At 43.4% G+C, this 19,748-nt stretch overlaps 1 protein-coding gene across 2 annotated transcripts; it reads left to right on the top strand.

Moving 5' to 3' along the window:
• Positions 1 to 6,763: 6,763 nt before the first annotated feature.
• MON1A (MON1 homolog A, secretory trafficking associated) lies at positions 6,764 to 19,748 on the top strand. Of its 2 annotated transcripts, none has more exons than XM_081180196.1 (6): positions 6,764 to 7,290; positions 12,318 to 12,488; positions 14,780 to 15,247; positions 17,115 to 17,880; positions 18,795 to 18,942; positions 19,406 to 19,748. In XM_081180196.1, the coding sequence occupies exons 2-6, from the start codon at positions 12,365 to 12,367 to the stop codon at positions 19,544 to 19,546; spliced, it is 1,647 nt and encodes a 548-aa protein (XP_081036322.1). In that variant the 5' UTR covers positions 6,764 to 7,290; positions 12,318 to 12,364; the 3' UTR covers positions 19,547 to 19,748. The 2 variants fall into 2 exon arrangements, with proteins under 2 accessions (XP_081036322.1, XP_081036321.1); XM_081180195.1 differs by having other exon boundaries at positions 6,765 to 7,290; positions 12,344 to 12,488.

A 19,748-nucleotide genomic window follows, 5' to 3' on the forward strand; every position in this document is an offset into this window, starting at 1 on the left:
TTTATTTTGAAGAATAGCAGAATTTTATGTGAAGCTTTCTGATAAAGTTATCATAATATATCAAAGTTTGGGCGGGTATTCTACACATGACCTGAAACACTTTTGTTGTTATTCCACGTGTTGTTTGGACAAGGCTTCTCACTGAATATGTTTGGAGGCTGACCTCAAGACTCTTCTTTCACCGTCTTTTTATTTTTTCAATAAAACTGATAAACTAAGGCATGCTTAATGAAGTTGCACTCAGTATTTGGTTTGGAACTTTGGAGTGTCAGGCATAGCCCTATTGGCTTTAGCCCAAACGTAGCAGAGTTTTCCTGCACAGCGAGGAAGCTAGTCGCGGCGGTAATGACTAGTCAGCTAGACTCAGAATAACTATTTACAGGATTTATTAAAAGGAAAAAATAAAACCAGCAGAGTTTCTGCATACAAATAAAAGCAAAATAAATCCTATCTTTCTTTCTCTCTCTCTCTCTCTCTCTCATAACCATACACAGCACTTCTAACTCCTAACACACCTCACATCAACTGTGCTAGCAATCCCTAGATAACAGAGTTGAGTGCTGCTCGTTAACCAGTCAGAGTGAGTAGTTTCTAGGTCAAGCAGACCTGGGCTTTCTGCCAAGAGTAAATTGACACCAGCTGGAGTTAATTGGTGAAGCTAGAATCTGCAAGTTTCTCACGAGAACCAATTAACAGAAACTGAAACCGAAACTGAACACCCCCTCACAGATTCTGCTGAACAATTAACACCAAGTACACCTATGTAGGAGATTATTTTTCCAGCAAACCTAAACCCTTGCACATTCGCTTGTTCTTTACCTTTGCCAATGGTTTAGTTAACACATCTGCTACATTTTCTTCACTTGACACATAAGTACAGGTGATTACATTGTCTTGTACACTGCAACGTACATTTTGGTATTTTACAGAGATATGTTTGGAACGCGATTTGAAACCCTCTGTTTTACTTAAGGTTATACAAGCTTGATTATCAATGTAAACTTGTACTGGTTCTCCACAATTTACATTTAAATCTGCTAACAAATGCTTGAAATAAATCACCTCGTTGCACAATTCACTCAATGCGGCGTACTCAGATTCCGTTGATGACACACTTACAACGTCTTGCTTGCGTGACCGCCAGCTGATTAAAGCTCCACCGACCATTATGACTAGTCCTGTGACAGATTTTCTATCTGGCAAATTTCCCCAGTCACTATCACAGTAGCAACTCAACATTTCGTCCTCGGAAGAATTTAATTGTAACATATAGCCAATTGTCTGTTTGAGATACCTCAGAACTTGTTTTACCCCTTTCCAGGCATTTAGTGTGGGTTTTGAGACCAATCTACTTAATATGCCTACTGCATAGCTAATATCAGGTCTGGACCACTGTGCTAGATACAATAAACTTCCAATTACAGAGTGATATAAATCAGGATGTTCAAATTCAGGACTCTCATCTATGTGAAGTGTTTTTATGAAACCTGGATCCATAGGCACCGCTGCCCCTTTGCAATCCTGCATCCTGTATGTAGTCAGTAGTTGTTTAACTTTGTTCTGCTGACTAATTAGGCAGCTGCCATCTTGGGCCCAGCACACTTCCAACCCTAGATGTGTCCTAACCGGGCCTAAGTCTTTTGTACACCCACCTGCAGCCTACAACCTTTGCCCCCTCAGGCGCTGCTACTGGTGTAAAGACCTTGTGCTCATTCAGAGAGGACATCTCTTCCTCCATTGCCTGTTTCCAGAGCTCTGCCTCCTCCTTTGGTAACTTTAACACCTCCTGAAAACTCTTGGGTTCTGCACTTACACTAAACACATTTGCAGTATCTGGGGAAAAACGCACTGGAGGCACTCCTTTGTTTTGTCTTTTAGATCTTCTGGGAGAAAATTTTTCTTCTGACCCACTTTCCTCCTCAGAACTATGACCCCTCTTTTGTTGCTTAGCAACTGGTCTTTGGCTAACTCCACTTTCTTGAGAGCTCTTATCTGAACTTTCCTCCCCCTCAGACTCTGACTCTCTGTGTCTACCTTCAGAGTCATGAAGCTCCTGGGAAGGTTCAAACCAAACCTCAGTATTGGCATGTAGTCTCTCCCAGCCACTATGTTCACAAAAACTGGCATTCCTGGAGATCACAATGCCATTTGTCCCTTCAGCAAAGCGGAAACCTTTTCCCAGCTCCTGGTAACCCACAAACACTAACTGTTTGGTCTTAGGATCTCCCTTCTTTCTCATTTGTTTCGGAATTAATACCCAGGCTTTTGATCCAAACACATGCAAATGGTCAATTTTAGGTTTTTTCTGAAACAATTTAAAGTATGGGGTTGTACCTATTGTTTGGTGAAAGAGCCTGTTTTGGAGATAACACGCGGTGAGCATGCTCTCCCCCCAATAAGACATGGGCAAATCAGCATCTTCAAGCATGGCAAACATCATATCCTGTAAAGATCTGTTTTTTCGCTCTGCAACGCCATTCTCCTCTGGGGAAAAAACAACAATTGTTTGTTTTTCTATGCCCAATGCCACGCTTTTGCAACCAATCTCTAAAGGCATTTGACATAAATTCGCCACCTCTGTCCGTCTGTATCCTTTTGAGTTTAACAGACAGAAATCTTTCCACAGATGCCACCCAGCCTTTAAACTTAGTGAACACGTCACCCTTATTCTTCATGGGAAAAACCCAAGAATAACGCGTGGCGTCATCCACAATTGTTAGTGAAAAACGCGATCCACCCCTGCTTACAGCAAATGGACCAATTACGTCCATGTGAACCAGCTGTAGCGGTGACTCACTAACTCTGTCACTTCTGGGGTAAGAGACTCTGTGGGTTTTAACCTTTTTACAGACATTACAATCAAGGTACTTGTTACAACTCTTTAAATTACCCCCATCAGCCAATTCAGACATTTTTAGTACACTTTTCCAGCAAGCATGCCCCATTTTCCTATGCAATAAGTGCACACAGTTGTCATGTATAGCTTTGTTAGCAGGCTGAGATTTACTGACTACTGCTGCAACTTGAGATCCTGCTTTAAGCCAAAACAAGCCTCCCTCTGACTTAGCAGTGCCTAAAATCTCACCAGCCTTCTTAATAATGCAACTGTCTCCTTCAAAATACACTTTAAACCCAGCTTTCAGCAAACAATCTACAGACATCAGATTGCTCCTTAATGACGGCACACAAAGTACATTTTGCAGGCATTCACGAAGACAAGGAACAAAAACTGCACCCCCCGAAATCACTTCGGAAGTACTTCCGTCTGCTAGAGCCACCTGGCTGCGCTGTGCTGAGTTCTTGGAAACAAACAAGTCATCTGAGTTCACGATGTGGCGAGATGCTCCCGAATCGACCACCCAGACCGCTTGTTTCTCATCAGCAATCTTGACCTCGCCGGTCACCAGCTGAGCCGACTGTTTTCGTTTGAAGAATTTCTTTTTACACTGCTGCTGCTGCTGATCTCGTCTCTGCTCCTGCACCGGCAACTGAGACTTGACCAACTCCGGACATTGTCGTTTTAGATGCGCTGAAGACCCACATCGGAAACAACGCCTAACAGCAAACGCTGACTCCTCACCAGTACGCTGCTTTTGCTCCACCTCTGGCACGGCATGAGAACTCCTTCCAAACCGCCCACCTGTAGAAGCCTCTGCAGCCAACGACCTTTCTTGCCTCTTCTGCCATTCTTCAATCAAACGCCCAGTAACGTAACTGACTGATAAATCATGCTCCTGCATGCCTTCTAGAGACAAAACTAAATTATCCCAGCTTTCCGGGAGAGAACTCAAAATGATAGCCACCTTCTCCTGCTGGTCTAACGCACAGTCTCTTTCCTGTAGCGCAGAAAACTTTAACTGTAAACTGTGTAGGTGTTCCTGCATTGTAACCCCAGGCTGTAACATTGCCTTGTACAATGCCTTGCGAATGAACAGCTTGGAAACCGCTGTCTCACGCACATGGAGTTCTTTAAGTGCTTGCCACACACCTCTAGCTGTCTTGATTCCCCTCACATACGGCAACTGGGAATCTTCCAGCCCCAAGACAATTGTGGCCCTTGCTCTTTGGTCTTTATCGAGGTCTTCATCATCAGGCTTCGTAGGAAACTTACTCACCACTTGCCAGAGATGATCCCTCTGCAGCACTGCCTGCATGCGTTCCGACCACAGCAAGTAATTGGAGTCATTCAGACGCTCAAAAGCCATCTGAACTGGTTGTGAGGCCATCTTGAGAGCGATGTCCCTGGAACCCGGAACCAGCTACTCACGACCACCGAGAGAGAAAACAGGAACCACAGCACCCAGCACTCACACGCTGCAGCTGTTGTCCTTCTGTCCGCTGCGTCACCAGCTCACCACGGTCAGGAACCAGCCAGAGAACAACAACTTCTGGAACTACTGGAACCAACGCCGTTGATGCTGACACCACCGCAACTCAGGCTGGCAGCACAATGCCCATAACCTCATGGAACTTTGGAGTGTCAGGCATAGCCCTATTGGCTTTAGCCCAAACGTAGCAGAGTTTTCCTGCACAGCGAGGAAGCTAGTCGCGGCGGTAATGACTAGTCAGCTAGACTCAGAATAACTATTTACAGGATTTATTAAAAGGAAAAAATAAAACCAGCAGAGTTTCTGCATACAAATAAAAGCAAAATAAATCCTATCTTTCTTTCTCTCTCTCTCTCTCTCTCTCATAACCATACACAGCACTTCTAACTCCTAACACACCTCACATCAACTGTGCTAGCAATCCCTAGATAACAGAGTTGAGTGCTGCTCGTTAACCAATCAGAGTGAGTAGTTTCTAGGTCAAGCAGACCTGGGCTTTCTGCCAAGAGTAAATTGACACCAGCTGGAGTTAATTGGTGAAGCTAGAATCTGCAAGTTTCTCACGAGAACCAATTAACAGAAACTGAAACCGAAACTGAACACTTTAATTGTTGCAGTGCTACCTTACATTTTATATATATTTGTTTAAGTACCTTGGAAAAAGGGGGTGGAGAGTAACAAAATAACACTTAATAACACTTGTGGAGGGTTTGTGTATTAGTCACACACTACCATGACTTGGAGATGGGTCTGGGTTGTGCAAGTAAGCATAGTTAGCAGAATGCAGTTAGGTTTGCAAACCAGAAGGGAAGGCGGCACTAAGACACAGGAAGTGGAGGAGGCCTTCAGCCTTATCAAGCACAGGGCAGGAGAAGGCCCAGTAAACCTGTCCCTGTCCTTTGGTTTCATTGTGCTGATGGAGGCTTGAATGTGTAAAGTTGTGGGGTGGAATGCACACACATCTCCCCCAGAAACCAGTAGGCCAAGCCCTGCCCTTTCATCACAGAGGTGATGGAAATGGCTATAACAGTAGAACTATGTTTCCTTTCCCCTCCACTTTAGGCTCCTCAATAAGCATTTCACACTTTACCTGTCTCTCTTGAAAGGCGTACACCTAGTCTTTCTTAAATGTGGGTTTGACAAGACATTCATATTCTCAATGTAATTAACTATTCTGAACTATTTTGTCAAGCAGAGGTAAGGAAGCATTGTCACCAGTTTCCAAGTTCGAGAATGAGATACTAGTGGCATGTTCATAAAATGTTACGTTCATTCTTTTAAACCACTTAATGGCAGCAGACCTCCAAATGCCAGTTTCTGGGAGAGAAACAGAGAGAGACCTATTGCCTGCTTTTGTGCTTCCCAGGGGCATCTAGTTGACCACTGTAGGGAAAGGGATTCTAAACTAAATGGGCCTTTGGTCTGATCCTTAAGTTCTTAAGCATTTTCACACCAGATGTTGCAATTCTGCATCTTCAATTGATAGAATCTTGCCTACCTCCACCAGTTTTTCTGCACCAGCCCTAAAGTGCCTAATTACTGTGATTTCCAAAATAGTGCTATAAGGACAAACACAATAGGTTTTTTGCGGGGTGGGGATCATTCAAGAGCAACATGCTGTGGAGGTTATTTCACAGATCATAATTTGGAACTGGTGCAAGGAAATAGCTATGACTGCCATTCCACACATACTTACTTGGGGGTAAGTCCCATTGTATTGGATGTGGTTTACCTCTGTATAAACCTGAACTGAAAAGTTGTGTGAACTGTGATTATGGAAGTTGTAAGGACTACCAAGGTTGAGTTAACTGAGCTAAATTTATTTATTTATTGCATTTATATCACACCTTTCCCCCCAAGGAGCTTAAGATGCTATACATGGTTCTTCTCATTTAATCACAACAGCCCATTGTGGTAGGTTAGGCTGAGAGTCAGTGACTGGCCCAAGGTCGGCCAGTGAGCGTCATGACTGAGTGGAGTTTTGAACCATGGTCTTCCAGGTCCTTGTCCAGAACTCAAACCACTACAGTACACTGGCTGAATGTGAACATTCTGATTTACAGATCTTAATGCATACAGCTCAAAGCCCTTCAACTTATTTTTGTAGCAGACTCGATCATACATGCTTCTCTAGGAGTAAATCTGAATGAACACAGGAGAATTCAGTTCTAAGTAATGTGGCAGCATGGCTGTAATCACAAACATATTTATTTGGGAATAAAACCCAGCGAGACTTCTGAAAAAACATGCCACATGTTTGTTACGGCTTTTTTTCCTCCTTAACATTTAAAAATGTGATGTGACCTAATAAAAACATTACAACAGAACATTTTACAGGATTTAATAGTTTGAAACAGGACTTCCTCTCCATTTCCCCATCTTCATCATGAGATTAATAGTGCCAGCTGACCTTACGAGGCTGTCATAAGGATTCAAGATAGAATGCATGTAGAGTGCTTTGAACTAAGTGATACTTAAATCACTCCTATTTTTACCATCAAACACAGACACCAAGGTTTCCTATGTTGAGAGAAAGCTTAAATCTTCACAGATTTTCACATCTAGGCAGATGTGCATCAACCAGAAGTCTCTTCCATTTTCTGTAGAGATCGTATTTTGTCCACTGAAGCACCGTAACTGCAGAGTTTGGAACTACATTCCCCAAGATGCACTGGGACTTGTGGCCCAGAAAGTGACCTTTGAAAGGAAAAGTAGGTAGTGCACTGTACCTTCCTGGCTATAGCTGGCGAGGGCAGACTCAGCTGGCTAGACTGGGAAGCATGCCTGTGACTGTGCAGCATCAGAGTCTCCAGAGGAGATAGCAGCATGCAGAACCCCCTCTCCTCTTCCCCTGGAGGCTCATGCTCTTCCCTTTCTGCTTAGACATCACCGGCAAGGCAGCTGCAGAAGCAGACACTCACTGGCGCTTTCCACTCCTCCGCAGGCTGTTCCTGTCAAAGCTGTAAGTATCCTTTGTGTGCTGCTAGACCAAACAGGAAGGCACATACAGGGGCTGGGCCTGTGGATTTCTTTCTTCAGCCTTGCATATATATTCCACGTTATTTGAGCAACATCAATGGCCCGCTGTGGAATCGGGGAAACTGAAATTCTTCCAAACTGGATTTTGTACAAATCCGGCTGCTGTACTACCAAAGCCAACGACGATAAGGTTCCTCAGGAAACCAGAAGCAAAGGAACCAGAGTGGTTTGGGATCACACTGTGCTCCCTAGGAGATTCTTCTCCGACAGAGAGAGACAGCCCAGGAGGAAATGTAGCAAAAGTAAAAGTCAGGGACATTTCTTGAGAAGGGCTGGCTATGTCCCCATACTTAAATTGTGTGCTGGTGCTCTCAGTGTGGCTTAGAAGTTGTACAAAAGCATAAATAATTATTTGATTTAGAGCAATGTGCTGGGCTGAATGTCTGTCTGCAGAGCAATTAACTCTACCAAGTAGCAGCAGATCAAACCTGTGGCCCTGTGTGCCTCCTCACCCTAGAGCAAAAGGCTGTAATACTGATATCAAAATGCCTATGTTACGCTTTACAGCTGCAAAAGCACTTTATAACCATTATCATGCTGATACCTTTCATTGTTATAAATGGCCATTATTGTCATTGTATAGGGAAACGACTGAGCCTGAAAGAGGAGTAGCTTGTCCAAGTCCACACACTCAGTCTGTACTCTGTAGCAGTGTGAGAAACTCCAATACGTATATATGCTCAGCACCAAATGGCTCCTTAAACCAGGGTTACAGTTGCCAAAACGGAATGCCTAGTTGCCATTTTGGGGCCAGGCGGCTCAAAAGTTGTATTTTTCAATACAATGGTACCTCAGGTTACATACACTTCAGGTTACATACGCTTCAGGTTACAGACTCCGCTAACCCAGAAATAGTGCTTCAGGTTAAGAACTTTGCTTCAGGATAAGAACAGAAATCGGGCTCCGGCGGCGCAGCGGCAGTCCCCATTAGCTAAAGTGGTGCTTCAGGTTAAGAACAGTTTCAGGTTAAGAACGGATCTCCGGAACGAATTAAGTACTTAACCTGAGGTACCACTGTATGACTTTTTGGTTCCTGTAATTCATTCTGATTGTGCAGATAAAATATCATGGATCGAATTCTACAGGATGTGTTGCCAGTGTGTGAAAACAGACCAGGTCCAAGGATCCCCAGGCATGCACCTCCAGATGGTGGAGACATCAGGTGCCATCCTGGCACCCGGGCATCTTCACTTGATCGCAAGTGACCGATAGCCAGGTGCAAAATGCACCTGGCAGATTTCAAATGCTGCTCTGTAGCAATGGTAAGAACAGAACTCAGGTCTCCCAGGTCTTTGTGGGTGAATGGCAGCTCACCCAGGAGAAAGTAAAGCCAGTGTTGTGTAGCTGGAGTGTCAGACTAGAGCCAGGGAGGTCCAGTTTAAACCACAAACTCACTGGGTTTGTGAGTTTAGTCACAGTCAACCACAAACTCACTGTGTGACCTTGGGCCAGTCACTATCTCTCAGCTTAACCAACCTCCCAGGGTTGTGATGAGGATTAAAGAGGAGAGAATATCATGTGTGTTGCACTGAGAACCTTGGGAGGCAAAATGGAATAAAATTGGGCGTGTGTCTTAGCTTGCCCATGTTGATAACAAAATCTGGGTGGATGGGCAGGTTCTCACCACCACCCCAAGTCTGGCCAGTTGGGGACCATTTACTTTGTGCTACATAAGACAGTGAGTTTCTTTTATGTAAAGAAAAAAAGTTTGATGCAACTGGGGATACAAATTGGGGTGATCCAAACGTCTTGGAATAGAGACAGGGATTGTTTCCTCTCATCTCTGTCCTGTTGAAATAAACATTTTGGTAATTTCTAAATAAGGAGTTAGTTGGCCTGATAAAATGTTACGGCTTGATTAATTACAGTTTATAGAATCTCAAACTTGCAAGCCCTTCAAGGTTGTTAAGAAATAATCATAAGCTACAATTATCTTAATTAGTGGTCTGCTGAAGATACTTCAGCTCATCAGTAAATTTTATTGTTTGGTTGTATGTTTTTATATTGTTGAAATTTGCTGTGATCTTTACGTGTATCTTTATGATACAGTGGTATATAAATATTTTTATAAATAAATAAATTAAGCTGCAGGCCGTCCAAAACCACCCTCTGAAAGGTGTGTCGTGGGAACTAATTGCAGAATGTAGGTAAAACACACCTAGGGACGTTGGAGGAATTCCTAGCTCCTGGTATCTCTTCACTATGCTTCTCGCACATCACCCAGAGTTATTGTATGGAATAATACTTCCTCTCTAAAAAGAGACAAACATCTGTCATATGATTTATCTGATAGACCAGAGGGGAACCTCTGACCTCTAGATGATGTTGCACTCCAGCTCCCAGCAGCCATCGCTAGCATGGTTAATAGCCAGGATTGATGGGAGTCACTGGTTCTGCTTTTTCTTTTCTTTTTTTGTAAGAATGGAGTTCTCTTGTCTAATACAGGAATAGGGAACCAGATGTTGCTAACCTATGACTTGTTCCCTATTCCTGGGTTAAACCACAAAAGCCCAATTTCTAACAAAAAATGCAGAACCCGTGACTTTTCCACCATACTAATACATGCAGATTAAGTATGTATTCTGAACCAAACACCTATTAAATAGTTGCTCTTTTCATTTGCTGAATTTTGTGTTGCTCTGTTTTGCCAAGAACTTTTTTAATGTAGCTATTTGTTTTTAATATATATTGTGTATATTATTTTATCTTTCTCTGTATGTCATTAAATATTTTAAACCTTGATAGATTTTAGTAAAATTCATGCTTAAATTTTCATTGTATTTTACTCAAATTCTTTAATATGTTATCTTTCATTAAAGCCTATTAGCATTTAAGCTAGTTGTGTTTTGGTTTTTGTTGTTTAGCAGTGTTTCCTCGGGCCAAGCATCACTTCAAAGCGTACAGCTGGCTATGTGCCATTGGTTTGCAGACCTAGAATTCTGAAATAGCATGCAGTCCAAACCTTTGCATGTTTATTCAGAAGTAAATTCTACTGAAATCGCTGGGTCTTACTTCCAAATATATGCATAGGATTGCACAAATTTGTGCTGAAAATTTACATTGCTGCACAAGGGAAAAAAGCAAACCAGTCACAAAAGCAGGTGGGGTAATGGCTCAAGTCAGTTAACCATTGTTCCAGGAAGATGGCTGAGAGAGCAGGAGAAAGGGACAAGGTGGTAAGGAAACAGATCAGCTTAACTCATACCAACAGTCAAGTACAAATTTAGTTCTGGATTTCCATTTCTACCTATTTTTTAATCTTGTTTAGTGGGAATTTCCCCCCTCTTTTAAAAGCAATGCAGTTGAAATTAAATTCAGTTCAGCACTGATCTATAATAACTTTATTTATTTTGTTAACCACTTGCAGATCCTGTGCACCTTGACTCAGAAATAATTTCCACTGTGTTCATTGGGATTAACACCCAGAAAAAGTGTGTCAGATGGTAGCATGAGTTTATTCAAGCTGTAATCCAATAATAATAATAATAATAATAATAATAATAATAATAATAATAATAATAATAATAATAATAGGATTATTTATACCCTGTCCATCTGGCTGGGTTTCCCCAGCCAATCCTATACTTGCTTACCTAGGAGTAAGAACCATTGAACTCTGTATCACTTATTTCACAGTACATAGGTTTAGGTTGCACTGTAACAAGTTAGCTCAGCAGATCCCAAAGTCTTGTGGTAGATGACAGAGATTAAAAATAAGTAACTACAAGGGACATATGTTAAAATAAAATAAACACCCTGCTGCCAACCAACTTAACATAAACACCCATCTTCATACATGGCACTTTTTTTTACATCATCAGGAGGTGAAAATTCCCCAGTGTGTAAAGTTCTTCAACATGCTATGGATAGCAAGGTATCTGGGATGGAACGAAAAAGGGTGTTCAGTGCTACCAGCTCTTACCATTTAATTTATTTCATTATGTGCCTAGATGTTTGAAGACTAAAAGCATGCAGCTTGTAACCAATTCTGCTTTAACTGAAATAACCAGAATGTCTTTCCCATCCTGTGTGTGCCGTCAAAAGTTTGAAAATATGGAAGTCGTGTGCTTTAATAGCTGTGAAACCTAAAGGCAAATGAAAGAACCCATTTTCATTTGCTTTTGAGTCTTTTTGTGATTTGTCCACCTAATCTCATAAAGATTTGACTCCTCCGTTATCATTTGATTTTAACAACCACAGGCAAACACCGATGGGACATGGTTGACATTTAACCAATCAATATGAAAAAGACACATTTTTATTGAGCTGGTGTTAACATGAGGAGTCTCTTGCAGAAGCAGACTGTTCATCAGTAAGGAGAGATATACAGTATAACTGAGTACATTACCAAACCCTCCTGCGCTTCACGGTTTCAAATAAAAACATTATTCTGTACATATGATACTTTAATTGTCCTGTGAATAAGGACCACTGCCCCTGCTTCCTGTTCGATTGTTACACATTGCAGGAAAAGACTGACCATTTTACTACGGGATCAACAGATCTAGCCATCCCTACCAAACACTTGAATCATGTGGTTTTAGTGCCGTTGCTGTTGAAACATCTGTCCCCATTGCTTGCTGGCCAGAGCCATACTTCCAGGTCTTGAGAGCATTGTTGAGTTCAAATATCTGCTCAGTCATGGATTCAGAGGGTGGTTTTGGGGCAAGCCACTGTATCTTAGCCTCCCTTCTCCATTTGTAAAGTGAAAATGATAGTAACTTTTCTCATAGGGAGGTGTTGAGAAGAAACAAACGCTGCACTACGCAGTTAGAAAATGCTCACTCTATATGGGATAACTATGGTGTAATTAAACCCGAAGCATTTCCAGGCTGACGTCCTGCTTCATATAAATCCGATGCTATGGAGGTGCTCCAATGCACTTGTTTTGTCACTCAGGTTAGGTAACTGCATAAGATTTGCACTGCTTTGGGGAATAAAAGCTAGCAGGTCTTTTTTTGTTTGCTTGTTTGCAGGTCCCCACAAGCTTCCAAGGGATGGCTGCTGATGTTCACAAGAAGGATGGAGATGTGCCCAATGGCTCATTGGTCCCATGCGACAGAAAGCAGGCTGAGAGGTCAGAGAGTCCTACCCCAGGTCTCATGCAGGGAACAGAACCAGGTAGGTGTGGGCAGAGCAATTTAGAGGGGGCTGGGGAGGGCGAAGCAAAGGAAGAGGGACCACCCAATCCAAAGCTTTGCCAGGCAGGTGGGGCTGTTCTCTGTCCCATTCCCCTTTATTTGGGGCCAGTGTTTTAGCGCTTTCCCCTCCCACGACACCTGTTTTTGTCAGTTCCACAGTTGGCACGCTTACAGCGGAGTGGCAATGCAAAAGGGTGCTGTGTTTAATCTACAATTTTCTTTGTGCACCGCTTATACTGTGTTCCCCCTGCTATTTCCTATGCACTCACTGCCTTTTCAGTACTGGGTTTTTAATCTGTGTTCACACGAAATTATCCAAATGCATGTTATCCTGTACTTGGTTATAAAATACTACTCTTCGATGCATTGTTTCTCAAGCTTCACACCTCTTGCGAATACCTATTCCGCTCCCTGGTGTGAACAGAAACAAATTGACACTAAGGAAACTGTGCTGATGTGAACAGCTAGGGAGGCAAGAGGTGTGAAATGCACCAGGGGGGAAATCAACATCACTATCCTCTAATCTAAGGGATGGGTAGGCAAACTAAGACCTGGGGGCTGGATCCGGCCCAATCGCCTTCTAAATCCGGCCTGCAGATGGTCCGGGAATCAGCGTGTTTTTACATGAGTAGAATGTGTCCTTTTATTTAAAATGTACATCTGGGATATTTGTGGGGCATAGGAATTCGTTCATTTCCCCCCACCCCAGGAAAATATAGTCTGCCCCCCCACAAGGTCTGAGGGACAGTGGACCGGCCCACGGCTGAAAAGGTTTGCTGACCCCTGTAGTCTAAGGGGGTAATGGGAACACACCCTTTGAGACCTCTTTGATTAAGTGGTTTATAAGTCTCCTACTTTTTAAGCTGAGTCCGAATTTGGTTTAAAATTGGAAATTCGTATTCAAATCTATTTTCAATCAAGTATACATCATATACACAAAAACATTTTTTCTGTAATTTGGGCTCTTCACTGCCTGCTGATCTCTCCACCCCACTTCCCAAAATTGTTATGAACTTATAGTCAGGCACCATTATCTGATCAACTCTGTGGACTGACAAAAAAAAAAAAATCTCCAGCCAACAGCGCTCATCTGAGGCTGGCATAAACACAGACTGTGTCATAATGACAAAACCAGAAGCTGTCGACCTGTTCCTTAGGCAGCATTTCCTGACCGCCCACACCTTATGCCAGCAATAATAAATGTCATATTCCCTTGATCAAAACAAGGAGAGGACACAAAACAGAGCTAACTAAATTCTGCACTGCTGGAAAGCAAGAGGTAATCCAGAACAGTTGTTGTCATTCGTCTGTCTCGAGAGAAGAGGCACCACTGGGGGTAAAGTGAAACCATTGTTGAGTTACAGTGCCTACAGTGACTGTGGAGACCGATATGGGAGAGACATGTTTTGTTGCAGCTGGGACAGATGAAAGCATCTGGTTTTGCTGTTACAGATGCACCAAGGTGTTTCTTCTGTCTGCACAGAACCGGATATAGACCAATAGACCTGTTGCAGGTTCAACATGGCTGTATGGTGAGAATAAACCTGTCTGAGGTCAGCTTTGTAATCAACAAGTAGCCAATCCCAAACATGCTTACTTCGTAATGTAAATTCCACTTATTGATGGGACTTACTCCAAGAAAGTGCTCCTAGGAATACATCTTTAACCTGCATGTACTTTTCAGCTGCTTGTGGAGAATTGTTTTCTCATTTCTTTCTTTGTAAAACTACTACAAAAGGCTCAGTGAAGCAGTTCCTTTGTGATAGATAGTGAATGTACCTAAAGAATGCACATGCTCTGCTTTAGCATGGAAGATAATGAATATCAGATACTTAGATGGGAGTCAAAGGGTTTTGGGTACAAGGACCTCAATTTCCTGCTATCCCACAGTGCAGTTACCACATCAAAATGTTAAAATGAAAGGCCCTATGTGTTCTAAAGAAAGCTATAGAATTGGAGTGCTTTCTAAGGAGGAGCATTCATTATGGATTAGGAAGCATGCATGCTATTTAACCAAAGGATATTTCCTTACAGCATGGCACAACCATTGCAATCTGCGGTTTTCAGCTTGTAACCCACTAGATGAGGAGCACAGGAACAAAAACTCTGGCATAAGGTTAAGTAAAATGTTGGGAGATTTTTGCCATCGTATGTGTCTTGTGGGCATTTATGAGTTTTCCTACTCACTCTTTGATGATGCCATTGTTGTAGCTTTTTATCTGCTCCTTCCAGGGAGTAACTCAGTATTTGTTCTGGCATGTTGTTTACAAGGGGCAGGCCAGGAGGGAGCCATGTTTGTTCATGCCAAGTCCTATGAAGACCTGACCAGCACCGAGAATCAGGATGCGACTCCCCAGAGCCCGGAGGAAAGCGAAGAGCGCCAAGGTGAGCAGGCAAAGATGGAGGAGATCAGCAAGGACTTCAGTGAACTGAGCACCCAGCTCACTGGCATAGCCCTGGATTTGGAGGAAGAGATAAGGCACAGCAAAGAAGACAAGTTGGAGCTCTTGCCGCAGGCCTCGCGCCGAGACTCTGTGCTGTCTGGGAAGGAGGAAGAAGATGTGACCATGGATGCCTGGCGCATGCACCAGAAGCATGTCTTTGTTCTGAGTGAGGCAGGCAAGCCGGTGTATTCCCGCTATGGGTCTGAAGAGGCACTGTCCAGCACCATGGGTGTGATGATGGCTCTGGTGTCCTTCCTTGAAGCACAGAAGAATTCCATCAGGTCTATTCATGCAGGTACTTAGGAGTCACACTGACAGGGTTTCTTCCCAAGAGACCGCTATCTTACCATTTTGAAAAGAACCTGAGAAACAGGAGCAAGGAGTGCGAATGATCTTTCCCCAGGATAGCCCCCTGCCAGAGTGGCATGGGGACATGTTTTTATTATGCTCCTTTCTAACCCAGCAGCTTTAGGAAATATGAGATGTCATCGAATATCCGATTGCAAGTCCCAACTTGTACACAGAATAATCAGAAGAGAACAATATGCCATTTTCACATTCCATTTAGAAAATGCTTCAAAACTAAGCCAGAGAAGGAAGCTATAGATTTATTTGAAAGGCAAGTCTCAAGCCAAAGTGTAGTAAAAATGATTATCTAAATCAATGTTTGGTCAAGAGAGCCTTTCCAGACTGCTAGCTATGGATGTTGATAACCATGTTGACAGTGCTGCAGTCTCTGGGATGGGGAATCTACATGTAGATACCAGTCAAAGGCAATATTCTATAAGTAAAGGTAAAGGGACCCCTGACCATTAGCTCCAGTTGCGGACAACTCTGGGGTTGCGCCGCTCATCTCGCTTTACTGGCCAGCGTTTGTCCGCAGACAGCTTCTGGGTCATGTGGCCAGCATGACTAAGCCGCTTCTGGTGAACCAGAGCAGCACACAGAAACGCTGTTTACCTTCCCGCTGGAGCGCTACCTATTTATCTACTTGCATTTGACGTGCTCTTGGACTGCTAGGTTGGCAGGAACAGGGACTGAGCAACGAGAGCTCAGCCTGTCGCAGGGATTCAAACCGCCGACCTTCTGATCGACAAGTCCTAGGCTCTGTGGTTTAGACCACAGTGCCACCCGCGTCCCTATTCTATAAGTATGCATCCTTAAATCCTGACAATCACTGCCCTAACCATTAGCAATTACCTTAGATGCTCTCCCTGCCTTCTTTTATTGTTTTCTTACCCCTAATTCTCATTGAGCAGGGAAATCCAAGCTTGGACCATATCATTTTAAATTGCTGATGGGGATCACAAAAAACCCATGCATGTTAAATACACATGCGCGTGCGCGCGCACACACACACACACACACACACACACCAGAGAGAAGGCTAGGTTAGAACCCTTCTCCATGACGTCTAGGGTTTTTCTTTTATGTATAGGAGCTTTTTTTAGTAGAGTAGCTGTCAGTCACACGAACCCTCACCTGCAATCTGAAGTAGTAGAGCTCAGATGCAAATTGACCAACCTGGTGAGAAGTAGATATTTAAGAATGGGAAGTCACTCTATGAAGTTAAAATATGATCCCCTGGTAAAGATGGTTTCCTTATGCCATAGCAAGGCAACCTTGCTAACTGCATACGCGATAGAGTTCTGTATTTCCTATTCTTTGTTAGGTTTTAAACACTGGGTTTCCAGGAGAGTGTAGGCTTTTTATCACACTGTTTCAAGGAAATTTGCTTTTTAAGGAAATTGATTTTCTTCCCTCCATCTATAATAAGGTTAGGGAACTAAGTCTGGCCAATGGGCTGGAGTCTTCCTTGCCCCACTTGACATGGGCCAACTTTGATAGGCGGGTGGGACATCTCACCTGTCAATCATCTGACATCATTATGGCATCAGGTGACAACTTGAAAGGGGCTTGCTGCAGACTGTGGGATAGGTGGGAGTGGCTTGTGGAAAACAGACTCCAAGACCAAATTAGGACCCCTGCCAAGCCTAGTTAGGCCTGCAGGCCAGAGATTCCCCCACAAGTGATCTATGGATTCAGAGAAGTTGCCTCAAAAGAACCATAGCTCCTTTGTGTTCAGGACTTCCCACTGTGTTCTAAAGAAACTGATGTGCTTCTTCTCGCTTTCTCCCTCCCCATCCTTGCCTTCTTGGCAGATGGGTACAAGGTGGTGTTTGTGCGCAGGAGCCCCCTGGTGCTGGTTGCTGTGGCTCAGACACGGCAGTCAGAACAAGAAATTGCTCAGGAGCTTCTTTATATCTACTACCAGATCCTTAGTCTCTTGACGTGGACCCAGCTCAGCCGTATCTTCCAGCAGAAGCAGAACTATGACCTGAGGAGGCTGCTGGCAGGCTCCGAGCGCATCACGGACAACTTGCTAGACCTGATGGCGAGGGACCCAAGCTTTCTGATGGGGGCTGCACGTTGCCTCCCTATGGCTGCTGGAGTCAGGGATGCCGTGAGCTCCTGCCTCCAGCAAGCCAAAGCTAAAAGCCTGGTCTTCTCCATCCTCTTATCCAAGAACCAGCTGGTATCTCTGGTGAGAAAAAAGGACCAGTTCCTGCATCCGATTGACCTTCACTTACTCTTCAACCTCATCAGTTCATCCTCCTCCTTTAGAGAAGGAGAAGCCTGGACTCCCATCTGCCTGCCCAAGTTCAACTCCAGCGGTTTCTTCCATGCTCACATTTCCTACTTGGCGCAGGACACGGATTTGTGTCTCCTTCTGATCTCCACTGACCGTGAGGACTTCTTCACAGCGTCTGACTGCAAGCGCAGGTTCCAGGAACGGCTGAAGAAGCGCGGTGTTTATCATGCCCTTGTGGAGGCGCTGTGCACTCCTTTCTACACTGTCTCCCAGGTGGGAATCCCAGACCTCCGACACTTCATCTACAAATCGAAGAGCTCAGGACTCTTCACCAGGTGAGAAGCTGTTTTGGGTCGCATCTTTCTTTCAGCTCATAAATATTAGCTGATGCTTTGCTAAGTGGCAAGGGTGAGTGGGATTTATCTATTTATTTAAAAGCATTTCTAAATGACTTAAGCATTAAAAGATATCTAAGTGATATATGAAATGCAACACAGAAACAATAGGACAGAATCGTAAAAACAGAGTTGTAGGCAATGTTAGTCGTTCACAGAGTGGACCCATTGAAATTAATGGACAGAGTAACTCTGAGTAAAAGTTGCTTGGATACAACCCAGAGATACAGAATAAAAAAACCCCAGTATTATAAAAACAGGAATTCAGTACAGGGCCCAATTTTATGGGTCAGGGAAAGGGCCTATTTTGTATTGTTTTAATTTTGCTTTAAATATATTTGCTGTTTGGGAGGGTTTGCTGGTTTTGTGCCTTAAAGACAATTGTGTAGAAGGCGATCAAAAAAATTAATAATAATAATAATAATAATAATAATAATAATAATAATAATAATATTCAAGGGCAGGTGGTCTTTCAGGTAACCTTGTTCTGACTGGTCTACCCTTCTCTGTGGCACAATAGTCAATACCAGTCAGGATGGCCTCCATGTTTAGCTCATAGGATGCATAACATATCGCTGCGACACTGCATGGCCCACTGGCTTTACCTCTAGAATCAAAAGTGAGTCCAGACTTTGAACTGCAAGAATTCTGTTTCGGTGACAGCTCATCTGATAACCAGGAATACATTTAGCTAGTTCCTTAGCTCTGTCTTCTGCCCCAGATCTTTTTCTTTCTGAACTTGTTTCTGAATTTCTGAATAGTTTTCCTTTTGTCCTATGAAAAGAAGCTATTCTGCTGTAGTCCATTTCCATTCATGACGAGAGGTTTAACTAAGGGGAAATTTATTTTTCCAGCCCAGAGATTGATGCTCCCTACATCACTGAGGAGGAAAAAGAGAGACTTCTGGGATTGTATCAGTACTTACACAGCCGGGCCCATAATTCTTCCCGTCCTCTGAGCTACATCTATTACACTGGATCTAATGAAAATCTCCTGGCTTGGGTAAGTTACACCTCAGCGGCAGTTGCTAGAAAAATCACAGTAAAAGCAAAACCTGGGGCTGTAACTGGATGTACTAGCTTATTATCTAGGTTCATCAATTTAGAATTATAAGATCAGAATTGGATGCTAGCTTGTATTGCAACAAATGCTTTTTTTTTTGTACATTTGCTCTTTGCGGGTCTGTCCTCTGGGTTCATTTCCCAATGTCCATTAACTTAATCTTTAAAAATTGCATGGTAAGTGTGATGGATAAAAGAGCATGCAAGATTTAAAGCAGCAAATAATTCACATCAGATTTCTTCTCATTTCTTCTTATTAACATCCTCTCTCACCAACAACATCTGAACCAGTGAAAAATACCAAAACCTCAATCTTGGCAACCACCACGGCAACAATTCTTCTAGAAGAGTGGGCTTGCACTGTTGGCATGTTGTAACGGAGCTTTAACATTTCCTTTCTTCAGGTAACTAGTGCCTTTGAGCTCTACGTATGCTTCAGCCCCCTGGGAACCAAAGCAGCAGCTGTCAGCGCTGTCAACAAACTTATGAGGTGGATCCGCAAGGAAGAAGACCGGCTCTTTATATTAACACCCCAGACTTACTGACTGCTGCGGCCTGTGTCCTCTGCCAGTGAATGCCCAAAGGGACGTCCTCTTGCCTCTGGGGAGACTAGATCCTCTCTCAGAGATTCCCTCCCCAAGCAGAAATGGGAGGAGGAGGAGAAAAGGTGGGTCTGAGAAGAACAGAGTTTTGTGCCTACAGGGAGCATCTGGGAAGGAGACTTGCATTTCAGTTTGTACTACATTT

This window comes from Podarcis bocagei, assembly GCF_964188305.1.
Source record: "Podarcis bocagei genome assembly, chromosome: 2".
Classification (NCBI taxonomy): Eukaryota; Metazoa; Chordata; class Lepidosauria; order Squamata; family Lacertidae; genus Podarcis; species Podarcis bocagei.

Bases quoted from the DNA above. Each gene is read 5' to 3' on its own strand.
- MON1A (XM_081180196.1), top strand. From the start codon at position 12,365: ATGGCTGCTGATGTTCACAAGAAGGATGGAGATGTGCCCAATGGCTCA. The intron at 12,489-14,779 runs GTAGGTGTGGGC...GTTGTTTACAAG, and splicing joins CATGCAGGGAACAGAACCAG to GGGCAGGCCAGGAGGGAGCC. The intron at 18,943-19,405 runs GTAAGTTACACC...TCCTTTCTTCAG, and splicing joins ATGAAAATCTCCTGGCTTGG to GTAACTAGTGCCTTTGAGCT.